A 14,617-nucleotide genomic window follows, 5' to 3' on the forward strand; every position below is an offset into this window, starting at 1 on the left:
CACATTATTTTTAAACGTTTATACTCATGCCCAGCCTGTGTGACTCAGTTGTTTGAACATTGGCCATGCACCAGGAGGTTACCAGGAGGTCACCAGTTCGATTTCTTGTCAGGACATATCCAGGCTTTCAGTTCCATCCCTAGGAAAGGGTGTGCAGTGGGCAGCCAATCAGTTGCTCTCTCATCAATGTTTCTGTCTCTCGTCATTTTCTCTCTTTGAAACAAATTAAAAATATAAATAAATAAACATTTGTACTCACTAATATGCCCACATATTTTACACTAGAGGCCTGGTGCACGAAATTTGTTCATGGAGGGGTGTCCCTCAGCCCAGTCTGCACCCTCTCTAATTTGGGACCCCTCGAGGGCAGTTGGACATCCCTCCCACAATCCAGGACTGCTGGCTCCAAACCGCTCGCCTGCCTGCCTGCCTGATTGCCCCTAATCACTTCTGCCTGGAGCCTAATCACCCCCTAACCACTCTCCTGCTAGCCTATCGATGCCTAACTGCTCCCCTGAAGGCCTGGTTGCCCCCCACTGCCCTCCCCAGCATGCCTGGTCAACCCTAACCTGCAGGCCTTGTCTCCTCCATCTGCCCTCCCTGATGGCCATCTTGTGTCCACATGGGAGCAGCTGTCTTTGACCACATGGGAATGGCCATCTTGTGTGTTGGAGTGATGTTCAATTTGCATATTACTCTTTTATTAGATAGGATAGTATTGTTAGATTTCTGTTGTAGTGGAAACCATGCATTCTCCCCCCAACCCCCAACTAAAATAGCTAATGTTAGTATTTTGCTACTCAAAGTATTAATATCTCATGACAACAAGAGAAACTCAGTAGTGTTCTATTTTTTCCCCTTAAATATGAAGTTTATTCCGTGGTCTCTACCTGCTATTAAATTATAAAAATGGTTTTTTGGCAGTTTACAGTGAAAATGTATACTTTACTTATATTCTTGCCCTTCTTCTGTATAAAAACTAACCAAACCCTTCAAATGTTATATTAAGGTTAAAAAAAAAAGTATGGAGAGATCTTTACTATTTTAATTCTTAATTTCTGGTAAAACTCAATATATTAAAATAAAACTTGTGGTTTTTAGTTATTATTAATAATTCTGTTACTCACTATCTAAGATAGCATACCAGTTTATTAATGACCATATATTTCTTAAGACTCAAAATTTGCAACCAGAAAAGAAAAAGAAAAACTACAAATTTAAAAAAAGACTAGGAATTTCAAGAATAGCTATTACAAATTCCATCCTATTTGTTCAGGCTAGTTAAATAAATTATAATTTAGAACATCCTATGTTTATAGATGAATAGATTTCTGCTGCCAGGGAACATACTATTCTGTGGGAAATAAGCATATGAGTCTCTCTGAGATATATACTATACTGATAATATAATCAGAGTCTCAGGAACCTAGAGAAGGGATTTGTTAATGGACAGGATTTAGGGGAGATCTTACAGAATGGCAAGCACTGGGTTGGAACTTTGGAAAAGGCAGTCTAGGTAAATAGAGCATACCAATAAGAAATTATACAGATCTGAAAGTACTTGGTGTGATTTGGAAGAGCAGTTCAGTACTTCTTTTACAATATTTAGCACATTGAAGTATAATTATTTCTTTAAATGTCTCCTCTTTTGAGGGTAGAATGTTGTCTTTTATCTCCAGTTCTTAGTGTACTAATTGGCATAAAGCATCCATTTAGCAAGTATTTCTTTAGTAGTCAATATCATGGCTGGGATATGGAATGGATAGAGGACCAAAAGGTTAAAGATAGTGGCCTAATGGTAGATGAGATTACCATTTAAAGCCTTTAGGAAATATGGACCATGAAAGTTTTTGTGTTTTCTAGAAAGATAAATTTGAAGGAGAGTGGAGGATTGATTGGAGGGGAGATAACTGATTAGGAAGCAATGACTGAATTACTTTTTCCATGCACTAAGGAGACATCTATTAAGTCTATCTTTATAGAATGTAATTTACAACATAATTCATTGTTCTTGCTCTGCAAAGTATTATACTATCAGAGAAGGGCTGATATTCACACTTTTAAGAGCAGACTAAGTTATGAGAGGTGCTTTGAAATTTTTAAAAGAATAAGAGGTTGCTGCTAGCTAATAATCAGGGACAGTTTCCTGGAAAAGGAAACAGTTAAATGAAAAATATTAATATTACTGATTTACCAAATTGATATGAGTTCCTTGATAATCTTTAACTGATCCCATGGGGAGGGGGGGTGTCCCTCAGCCCAGCAAGGATACTGTTTAATGCAACAACTTCACCCCAGACTTTTATGCTATTTATAGCTAGGAAGCTCAACTTCAGATGTAAAGGCGTGCTAATAAGCAATTTAATAGTAATTTTAGTTATCAATTATTGCACACCTACTCTGTGCCAGGCTCTCTGCTCTAACATACATATACAGGAATGGGTGAAAGTAGATTTACAATTGTTCACATGAAAAATAATGCAGGAATAAATAGTAATACAAGAATAAACTGTTTCACATACTCACACTACTTTGCCAACCCCTGTATTATCTGTAATACTTCATAGTATTTTTTCAAGGCTCCTATTTAGCCTCACTTTACTGGTGTGTAAACTAGGGATTTACAAATTAATTGCTTTGCCCAAAGTTACACGACTAGAGTGTAGCTAAAGCCAGGATGCAATACAAATCTATCTGAATCAGTAACTCATATTCTTAATACTATACAAACCTAAAACTCTCTTTCTTTTAAGTATTAATTCACAATTTTAACAAGAATAGTTAGGTGTTATAAAGAAATGTGCTTTTTCTAAAAAAAAAAATACTTATGCTTTTGCATTATAATTTTAATGCTCATTAAATGAAAAGTAAAAGTAATGAGATGATTTATCATCATTGCCTCTTGGGGACAAAATCAAATTTGTTTATAATTTGACATAATTAGGATAGTTAGGCCTTTCTAAAGATAGAAAAACTGGTTATCTATAAAGATTTCTGTTTAAGCATTTAACATTTAGAAATAATATCTGGACGCTAAATATCCAAATTATCAATTCCTGAGGCATCATGAATTAGTAACTACCCTGTTTCCCCAAAAATAAGACAGTGTCTTATATTAATTTTTGCTCCCAAAGATGCACTAGGTCTTATTTTCAGGGGATGCCTTATTTTTCCATGAAGAAGAATACGGTACACATTTATTGTTAAATGAAAATAAAGGAAATTTATTACCTGTATACAGTACGGTAGTATGGAAGTTGTCAACACAAACCAGACAAACTGTGAATCCTACAGTATCAAGAATTTACTCATTTATTCAATGACAATCATGTCATCATCTTCTGGAACATCATCATAACAATCCAATTCCTGAATTTCCTGGTGAATTTCTTGTGACCCCATTTCTTTCAGAATCATGGACCAAATCTCTCATGTTTAGCCTGGGGGGGGGGGGGGCTTATTTTAGGGGGATGTCTTATATTTCACTCAGAAGGAAACCTGTAAGTAGGTCTTATTTTTGGAGGATGTCTTATTTTCGGGGAAACACGGTAGCTATGATTAGGTTTCTGAGCATTTTCATTCCTTGCTGCATTTGGCATAATATTTTAAACAATATTGAGTGTAACATGATTCTAGTATTAATTGATGTAGATCTTTAAGCTGTTAGCACATGAAGATATATTCAATGGGCAAGAACTAAAAGTAATTCCCTTAAAAAAAAAATAAAAAAAAAGGAATAGCCAAAACCGGTTTTGCTCAGTGGATAGAGCGTCAGCCTGTGGACTGAAAGCTCCCAAGTTCGATTCAAGTCAAGGGCATATACCTTGGTTGCGGGCACTTCCCCAGCAGGAGGTGTGCAGGAGGCAGCTGATTGATGTTTCTCTCTCATCAATGCTTCTAACTCACTCTCTCTCTCTCTCTCTCTCTCTCTCTCTCTCTCTCTCTCTCTTTCTCTCCATCTCTGTAAAAAGTCAATGAAATATATATATATTTTTTTATTATTATTTATTTATTTATTTTTATTTTATTGATTTTGTACAGAGAGGAAGGGAGAGAGATAGAGAGTTAGAAACATCGATGAGAGAGAGTCATCGATCAGCTGCCTCTTGCACATCCCCTACTGGGGGATATGCCCGCAACCAAGGTACACGCCCTTGACCGGAATCGAACCCGGGACCCTTCAGTCCCCAAGCCGACGCTCTACCACTGAGCCAAACCGGTCTCGGCAATTTTTTTTTTTTTTTTTTTTTTAAAGGAATAAGGTAGGGTTGTCTGCTTTCACCATTTTTATTCAACATAATACTGGAAGTCCTAGCCACAGGGATAAGACAAGAAGAAAAAAATAAAAGGCCTCCAAATTGGAAAGGAGAAATTTAAATTGTCATTATTTGCAGATGACATGATATTGAACATAGAAAACCCTCAAGATGCCACCAAAAAGCTACTAAATTTAATAAACGAATTTGGCAAAGTAGCAGGATACAAAATTAATATCTGGAAATTTATGTCACTTTTATAAAATAATAATGAACTCTCAGAAAGAGAAACTAAAAAAAAAAAAAAAGGGCATTTACTAGTACCATTGCACAAAGAGAGAGAGAAGAGAGAGATACCTAGGAATAAAGTTAAGTAAGGATGTAAAAGACTTGTACTTAGAAAAGTATAGGACATTGAAAAAAGTAATAGAGGAAGATACAAAATAAGTGGATATTTATACTGTGTTCGTGGTTTGGAAGAATTAGCATCATTAAGAGGTCCGCACTGTCCAAAGCAATCTATAGATTCAACACAATTTCTATAAAATACCATTAGCATATTTCACAGATCTAGAACAAATATTCGAAAAATTTATATGGATTAAAAAAAAAAAAAAAAAACACCACCAGCTATGTTAAGAAAGAAGAACAAAGTTGGAAAAATCACAATAATAGATATCTAACTGTACTACAAAGCCATTATAATCAAAACAGCCTGGCATTAACACAAGAGCAGGCATATAAATCGATGGAACAGAGACTCCAGAAATGGACCCATGTCAATATGGTCAATTATTGTTTGACAAAGGAAGCAAGAAGATACAGTGGAATAAAGACAGTCTCTTCAAGAAATGGTGTTGGGAAAATTGGACAGTTACATGCAAAAAAAAAAAAAAATGAAACTAGATCACGAACTTGCCATATACTACAAGAATAAACTCAAAATAGGTAAAATCTTAAATGTAAGACCTGAGACCCTAAAAATCTTAGAAGAAAAGAGAGGCAGTAAAATCTCAGACTTCTCACATAGCAGAATTTTAACTAATACATCTCTCTTGGGTCAAGAGAAACAAAAGAAAAAAAAAAAACAAAAACAAATGGAACTACATCAAACTAAAAGGTTTCTGCACTGGAAAAGAAACCATCCACAAAATGAAAGGGAACCCACTGTATAGGAGAACATATTTGTCAATGATAATCTGATAAGGGGTTAATTTCCAAAATATATAAAGTACTCATACAACTCTACAAAAAGAAAACAATCTAATTTAAAAATGAGCACAGACCTGAATAAACATTTCTTCAAAGAGGACATACAAATGGCCAAGAGACATATGAACAAATGCTCAATATCACTAATCATCAGAAAGATACAAATTAAAACTATAATGGGGTGCCACCCCACACTTCCCAGAATCACTATCATTAATAAATCAACAAAGAAGTGCTGGAAAGGATGTGGGGAAAGGATACCTTAGTACCCTGCTGTTGGAAATTCAGCATGGTACAGCCACTATAGAAAACAGCATGCCAAGTATTCAAAAAATAATAAATGGAACATCCATCCCACTTCTGGGATATATCCTAAGAATCCCGAAACATCAATCAGAAAGTATAAATGTACATCTATGTTCATAGCAGTGTTATTTACAATAGCTAAGTTCTGGAAACAGCCCAAATGCCCATCAGTATGTAAGTAGATTAAAAAGTTTTGGTAGTCTGCCCGGTGTGGCTCAGAGGTTGAGCATTAACCTATATGATCCAGGAGGTTACAGTTCGATTTCTGGTTAGGGCACATACTAGGTTCCAGGTTCAATCCCCAGTGTGATGATTCTCTCTCATCATTGATGTTTCTATCTCTCTCTCTCCCTTTTTCTCTGAAATCAAACAGAGAGAGAGAAAAAAAGAGAGGGGGGGGGGGGAGAAAGAGGGGGAGGGAGGGAGGGGCAAAGGCATGGGGTAGAGTGGAAGCTGGGTGGAAGGAAAGAAAGGGTGGGGAAATGGGATACATCTGTAATACTCTCAACAATAAAAAATTTTTCTGAAAAAGACAAGTATACATTTTATTTTGTCCTTGAGAAAGGTTACTGGACATTTAAAGTTCTAGAGAAACTACTTAAATGAATTAGAGCTATAATAAATAGTCTGACTTCCTTGATATTTTAAAGATTATCCTTTATTTTTTTCAGTTAAGAACCACTCACTGTCTTTTAACATATTCCTAAATCCTATGTAGCACATCCCTATATCTTAGTTATAATTCCAATATTATAGGTAAAGACTGTCTCAATCACCTAATATAATTTTCCTAAGGCCTTTTGATGAATTTCCTAGGTAATTTACTGAATTTCCTAGGTAATTTCCTAGGTAATTAAAAAATGTTCTATGGGCTTATGTAATTGTTTATTAAGTTTTAAGTGCTTCCCTTCCACCCCCCTTCAGCTCTTTGGTGCAGGGCAAGGAAAATTAAACTTGCAAATACTGTGTGTGTGAGTGTGTGTGTGTGTGTGTGTGTGTGTGTGTGTGTATCGTATTAAAAAATAAAAATATTCAAATAAAGCTGTATTTATGTCTTCTTTTATTTGATATACTGAATAATAACAAAAATAATAACTGTATAGATCTCACCTCCTCTATTTTATTTTTAACATGTTATTGGGAAAACAAAAGTTAACCCTCTGCACTCCGCTGTCCCCTCTCAGGGGACATCGGAATTCTAGCATATCACTCGGATGTCCCCTCTCAGGGGACATTGCAGTTTATTAGTGATTACGGGGAATTGAGTTATTTCAACGCACATTTCCGCCGCAAAGTAGCGTCGAGTAGCTGGTAGCCAATGTCCAGAATGGTTCGGAGTGCAAAGGGTTAAATAGTTTTAAATATTTTATTTACTCTCTATATATTTACAAAATAGTAAACTTTTCTTCCCGAGGCCAGGCATTTTGTTAGAAGATAGTCTCTAAAATGAAAAGAAAAAGCTGTCTACCCTGATTTATTCCTTCGATTTGCAGAAGTGCTCTAAGTAAAACCTTCAGGCTGATGTAATTGCTGCATCTCATTTCTCTGCTTGCCTCTTTGAACATTCAGAAGTGGGTAATTTCATGAAGTTCCAAGAACAGTTTAGATGTTTTTATTTGGCTTAAAAAATGTTATCATGTTTAATCACTTGAGTTAAACTATTTTTGTTTTGTCCTATTTTCTAAAAGGTATTTCTACTGTGAGAGACAGGACTATATAATGCCAAGGGGGTTTTGCAGCTTCATTTGGTGAAATTATTTGATTATGTTTATGCTCTGTTAGTATCTACTTTTAAATATAATGCATATCTTTGGACTATTGAATTTAACGCATTGTTTTTTAACTTTTGCTCACATCAGTAATTTCATAGCTTGATGAAATAATTTATAGTTGAAAGATGCATTACAGTTTAGTTTTTAGAATATGAAGATTCAGCTTTAAACATGAAAGTCAACTTGGAACTAAAGTGAGACAGTACTATTTGTAGACATTTAGTAATTCTTTAACTGGCTGCCAGCAAAACCTGACACTAGTAAAATTTCCTAATAGTAAACCTACTTTGTTTTATATATTACTCTTTTGTTCAAGAACCTAAATTACCTTTCTCTTGTCTACCAGATGGGGTCTAATTCCTTATGGATAGTAAAAGCTAATTCATCAGTTGATTCTTCTCATCCTGATCAACTTTATCTCTCATCCCCATTTTTATCTACATAATACAGTAAACTTTATATCCCTACACATACTTCGTACATTCCTGTTTTTAAGTTTCTCTGGTAACCACACGGCTTTCATTATCACCTCACACATACTCTTACAAAGCCAGAATGGATATTGTCAAACCCTCATCAACCTCTAAAACAGAGCTTTTGTTGGGGGAGGCAGGATAGATGCATGAGGATTGCACCTAATGACAAATATCATACGGGTGGGGAGGTTTGTGCAAATTGAGAAGGGAACCCCAGTATTTGGGTTATCTTTTTATTATTCCCACTATTGAGAACTAAACAGAAACTATCTTGCCTATTTTATCTTCGTACATAATCAGTTTTTAACAATCTACCATATTATATCTTGTTTTGTGTTATGTCAGGTCATTTGCACATTATAAATTCTACTCTTTTTTGGTTGTCTTTTTATACAGTGCCCAGTGTTCTGGATTCTAGAAGGCTATTCAGTAACATGCTTCACGTTAAATCTTGCTAATCAAAGTAAAAATAAATTTCTGTCTATTATTTGCAGATTTCTCAGTTCCTTTTTTCCTATCAATCATTTAATAATAATGCTTGAGATTAAATTTCCACTTCAGGTTTAAGAATTTGAATTTTAAATACAGTTGACTTTCGAACAGCATCTCCGTCACCCTGCTCAGTGGAAAAGCAGGGTAACTGGACTCCCCCAAAAACTGAGCTACAGCTGTCTCTCAGGATTAGTTCCAGAACATACACACACAATCTCTCTCTCTCTCTCTCTCTCTCTCTCTCTCTCTCTCTCTCTCTCTCTCTCTCTCTCTCAACACTCGCACACACAGTCTCTGATCCACCAGACACACACATACACACACACTCACCCGCCAAATACCAAAATCTGTGAATGTTCAGATTTGTTATATAGCATGGCATAGAGTAATGCATACAGTTGGCTCTCTGCATTTGCAGATTCCAAACTGTGATCAGTTTTGATCCATGGTTGGTTGATTCTATGGATGCAAAACCCTGGGTTGTGGAGAGCTGACTATGATTATTGAGAAAATTGCTTGTACATGAACCTGTGCAGATCAAAACCATGTTGTTGAGTATCACCTGTAATTAATTTATTGAAGTAAAATTAGCATTGATGACTTTAAAGATGTAGAAGGGTATAATTATAAAAGCAAAGAAGAATAAAGAATAAAGCTACTTCTATCATTTCCTGAAAATTTTAACAAGTTGGGTTAATACTGTTTTTGTACCACTAAGATGCAATATCATTGTTCTTAACATGGTACTAGTTTAATAATTTTAAAAATAATTTCAAATCTCTTTAGTCTTTTACTCCATGTAACTGGCATAGATGAAATATTAAGATAGGATTGACTTCAATGCCATTTTGAAAAATTATGTCAAAACTATTCAGTATGGAGAAATCCTGAACAGAGGTCTTTTGGAGATTTATCATACACGCTGTCCACCATCATTGTCTGTGTTACATTGTAACTTTAGACCAGAGCTGAAATCATTCTTACTATTTTAGTTAGTATTGTAGGTTTCAAAAAACAAAAGTTTTACCAGATGTTATTTAGTCCTGTAATTTGCCAGAAAAGTTCACATACTTTTATCATGTCATCTTGGAGCCATCCAAAGCACTTTATTTCAGCTCAAAGAAAATCTGTTAGGTCTGTACTTTGTTTACCAAGTACTCTGTTAGTTTATAGAAATTTAGAAATTAATATGATGTTTTCTTTGAGAAGCTTATAGTCTAATGAATGAGATGGACACGTGAACAGAGAATTTGAAAATGCAAAACATTTTTAGATTATTTTACTAATTTTCTCTAAATGAAGTGTTGCATTAGGTTTGATAGTGATATAGATTCATATCTCAACATGACAATATTAAAAATTTTGTTTTACTTTAGAAAATTAAATTAATGAAAGACATAGTTATTAAATGTGCTCTCTATAATAAAAAAATTATTATAGAGAGCAGTTCACAAATAAAAAAATTTAAAGCAGACATTTTACCAAAGATACTGAGGTTGGAGAATAGAATCATTCAGGGGATTCTATGTAACACTGAATGGATGGTATTTGCGGTCCCCTAGAAAAAGTATAGGAGTCCTGAGCCTGTGGTTAAGATAATTGTAATCCAAAGGAGGGAACAAAATTCAACAGACACTACAGCAAAGAAAGAAAGAAATTGCAACGAAGAACACAGGAATAGGTGAGGGAAGAAGACAAAGGTTATTGGGGGTTTTTGTTGTTTTTTAATTTCTTGGGAATATGATGACAAAGTGTAACCTCTTGAAGTTCCATCTGGTAGAAGAGTATTTAACAAACAGTAGAACAATATTTAGGAAATAAGGTTTTTATTGTTACTAAAGGATAACCATAATGCAATTCCTATCTGGGGAAAAGCATGAAGATTTGGATATCAACAACTCTCTCACATGTTATTTCAGATTTTTTATTTCAGAGAAATGCATTTCTTGCCTCAAAAAAATATAAAATAAAATAAAAAAAACCTTCAAGAATCCAGACTTTTCTTGGCACCTTGTAATTCTTTGTATTGGAAATTAAGCCCTCCTAATCCAAACATCATATTTTAGTTTCATCGCATTTTGGAAAATATAAGCAGGTTTCATATATATATGTGTATATATATATATACATATATATATATATACACACATATATATACACACACACACACACATATATATATATATATGAATATATATATTACATTTTTAAAAATAATTTTTTTTTATTTTGGAGTAATTCTAGATTTCCCCACACAATTGCATAGTGAGTACAGGGTTCCTGCACACAGGTCTGCATAGCTAGTCTCTCCTGTTGTTCACTGCTTCCATAACCCTGGCACCGGCACAGCTAACAAGTGAATGCTGGTGCCGTGCTTGAACCGGACTATAGACTTATATTTCTCTAGTCTTTCACTCATAGCCTTCTTCTGTTGGAGGATCTACCCAGAACTCCACACTGCTTTTAGCCCCATCTGTGCATTTTCTCCCAGTCGTCCTTGTTTTTAATGACCTTGACGAGATTGGAGGGTGCTGTGTGGAGAGAGGTTCAAGACTGGGACTAATGAGAGGACCCATCCTTTCTTGGCCATGTGCATATCCAAGCTTGGAAGGCAGTGCCTACCGGCACAATTATACCCAACAGCTAGAGTTGGAAGCTAGAACCTATGTTCTGAGTGGTATAAGCTGCAAGTAAACCAGGTTTGATCAGGTGCATGTAATGGTGTAGGATCGAAACCCTTGAGAATGCTGTAAACATCTTGACCAAGTCCTTACTTTGCCCCATGGCATCTGCTACAAAATAAAAACTGGGCTTGTGGGGTTGGGTGCTGTCTCTCAGGAAGCAGCATCCCACCGAGACCCAGCTTTCATTCTCTTGTCTGTCTTTTCCAAGCTTTTCAGCTGGCCCCTGTGATGGCGGGCCGTGTCTGGCTGCACACAGTGCTGGTCCTGTGTTTTGAAGGATGCCTTTTGGGTTCTCTGCTGTTTTCCTCATAATAGACGGGGTTTTTTGTTTGTTTGTTTCATTTTTTATTAAGGTATTATATGTGTACATATCTTACCAATTAGGTTTTATATTTTATTAAATTAAAAGCCCAACCTTAATGAGAACCTGTTGAAATTTAAAATGTCTACATGGTCACTGCCTTCAAGTTACTTTTTATGTTGGTACAGTATCCTTCTCCATAGCCTGATAAAAAATAGTTTGGTTGGAAACATACTTTCCCCCAAACCACTGATGATACAGTTATGAATTAGTGTATAGTTGTCTTCCCTTTTCCTCAGTTTCTGTTACCCATAGGCAGTTGCAGTCTGAAAATATTAAGTGGAAAGTTAATAAGTTTCAAACAGTTCATAAGTTTTAAATTGTGCACCTCTATGAGTAGCATGGTGCAATCCACATTGTCCTGCTGTGTCCCACCCATATGTGAACCATCTCTTTGTCCAGTGTATCCACACTGTATATGTTACCCACCTGTTAAGTCACTTAGTAGCCATCTGGGTTTATCAGATTGACTGTCATGGTACCACAGTTCTTGTATTCAAGTGACCTTTATTTTACTAAATAATGGCCCAAAAGTACAAGAGTAGTGATGCTGGCAATTCAAACATTAATAAATTAAGGTTTTAAAAATTATTTAAAATTAGATATTTCTCAACAAATCTCTACATTTCTCTATAAATTGATGAAATTGCCAATGTCATTAAAATAAGTAAAAATTTCTGTAAATGTAATAATTCTTAAATGAACATTTTTAGTTATATTAATATTTTTATTAAGGAAATGTTTTTATCCTGGAATTTTATAGCACATTGAATGTTCTAGCTTTCATAGAATATAATTGTTGTGAAGTGATTAGCTTTTAAACTCATTTTGCTGTGACATTTTTTCTTAGCATGGTCATTTATTACTGTGTGATAGAAGTTGTTATCTTTGAAAAGTTGAAAATTTACTTAACATCAGATTTCTTAAGGGCAAAACAGGGAGAAATTTATAATAATAATAATAACAGTTTAAAATTAGAGTTATAAATAAAATTATTTTGTTTTATTTTTTTACAGGAATTGAAACCTGACATAGTAACTAAATCTGCTCTTGGTGATGATATCAATTTTGAAAAAATCTGCAAAAAGGTATATCTGCAGTGGGTTGTATTTTTTTTTAAGTTCCTTATTTATATTTTTTACTTTTTTTGTTAATGAGAAAACTTATGAAGAAGCCAGGTTTTATTATATAGTATATAATGAATTTTTCCCACCTGATCTTCAATATTGACACCAAAAAATATTTTGTAGTAGTTTATTAATATGTTTGCTGTTATCACCTTCAAGGTCCTTAAAGGCCCTGACTTCTTTACAGTTAATTGATGTCAGACATGTTAAATGTTGACATAACTTTATGTGATATTTATTTGTTAGGTAACAGTTTGTCAATCTTACTAATTCAAACAAGAATAGTTATTTTTATTCTTTCCAAGTAATTTCCATGAATATTTCCCTTAACCCCTGCCATTCACCCTATGAGTGATTTTTTTAAACCCCCTTTTACAAATGAGAGAATTGAGAGGATGTAAGATTATACCACTTATAGTTAGAATATTTATCTAGTTGTTCGACTTCTTGGATTTGCAACTCCTGCTTCTTCTTTATTGTTTGCCTTTTTATATTTCCGCTCATTTTGCTAATGCCTACAATTAAGAGAATTCCTACCTGAGAACAGATTTTGGGTTGATTGATTTTCTACATTGTTTTTCTGTTTTTGCTTTCCTTGACTTTTGCTCTACTCTGTATTATTTGGTTTTTCTTGCCTTTTTTGTTACTTACTTTGCTTTTTTTCTAGTTTCTGAATGTGGAAGCTTAAATTACTGATTTAATATCTTATTTTCTAATGTAAGCATTTAATGCTATAAGTTTCCATCAAAGCACCACTTTAGCTACATCTCATGTATTTGATATATTTTCATTTTATAGTTCAAAATGATTTGAATTTCCTCTGAAATTTTATCTTTAATTGATGGCTTAATTAGAACTATATTATTTAATCTCTGAGCAAATAGGGGATTTTCCAAATATATCTCTTTTTTTTTTTTTAACTTTTATTGTTGAAAATATTACATATATCCTCTTTTTTCCCCTCATCAACCCCCTCCAGCCCACTCCACTGTCTGCTTCCATGGGTTATGTATGTATATATGCATATAAGATCTTTGGTTCATTTTTTCAGGTATATCTTTGTTACTGTTTTCTTTATGATACATGAGCATACTCTTTATGGTTTTTATTATTTTAACTTTATTATTTGTTATCTTGGTGACTATTTTATGTACACTTGAAAACAAAATATATTCTATTGGGATCAGTGTCCTATAAATGTTTTAGGTCAAATTGAGTGATGATGTTTTTCAGGTGATTCATATCTTTACTAATTTTCTTCCTGTTTTAATGATTCTTGAGAGAAAAATGTTGGAATCACCAACTATAAATATCAGGTTGTCTAGTCTAGCCTTAAGGAAAAATATACTCTTATTCTACATTTATGAAGACTTGCACGGACTTCTCTACAATTAATTGGTGTTAAATATGTTAAATGTTAATGAATTTTATTAGAAGAAATCCAGAATAGAAAATGGTTTTATTTATTTGAGGAGAATATGGACTTGTTGTTGCCATCATTGTCCTTGTCAGTGAAGCAACACCAAAGTATTGAGCATGATTTTACAATAGCCTCTTTATTTTATACTACTATGATTTTTCAGTAAATATTATTTTATAGGATTCATTCATAAAAGAGCAGGAAAAACTTAGTTTTATTGTAGCTTTAAACTTGTGGTTTGATCTGTATCTCACACAAAATAATGACATCTTAAATAGAATAGTGGTAATTGTATGAAAATATGGCAGGATATATTTTTGCTTCCTCTTGAGAGTTTTAAAAAATATATAATTTAAGATTTTTACCAAAATAAAGTTTTTAAACTTTTTGGTTGCTAAATTCTAAAGGTATTTCATTAATGTTTAATTTGTGTCAAGAGTAAAAAGCAATTATTTTTAGTTTCTTAATAATATTATGTTTTTATATATAGCACTTGGCAATTATTTATGAC

The 14,617-nt window shown here is 34.0% G+C and overlaps 1 protein-coding gene across 2 annotated transcripts in view; it reads left to right on the forward strand.

The window, feature by feature from the left end:
- The window catches only part of SRFBP1 (serum response factor binding protein 1), a 64,751-nt gene that overhangs the window by 27,293 nt on the left and 22,841 nt on the right, over window positions 1-14,617 (forward strand). For both annotated transcript variants that reach the window (XM_084880476.1, XM_084880477.1), the window contains one exon: window positions 12,576-12,647. In XM_084880476.1, the coding sequence (XP_084736602.1) occupies window positions 12,576-12,647 (72 nt within the window). The remainder of the gene's footprint in view (window positions 1-12,575; window positions 12,648-14,617) is intronic.

Source organism: Pipistrellus hanaki (assembly GCF_964339955.1).
Source record: "Pipistrellus hanaki genome assembly, chromosome: 4".
Taxonomy (NCBI): domain Eukaryota; kingdom Metazoa; phylum Chordata; class Mammalia; order Chiroptera; family Vespertilionidae; genus Pipistrellus; species Pipistrellus hanaki.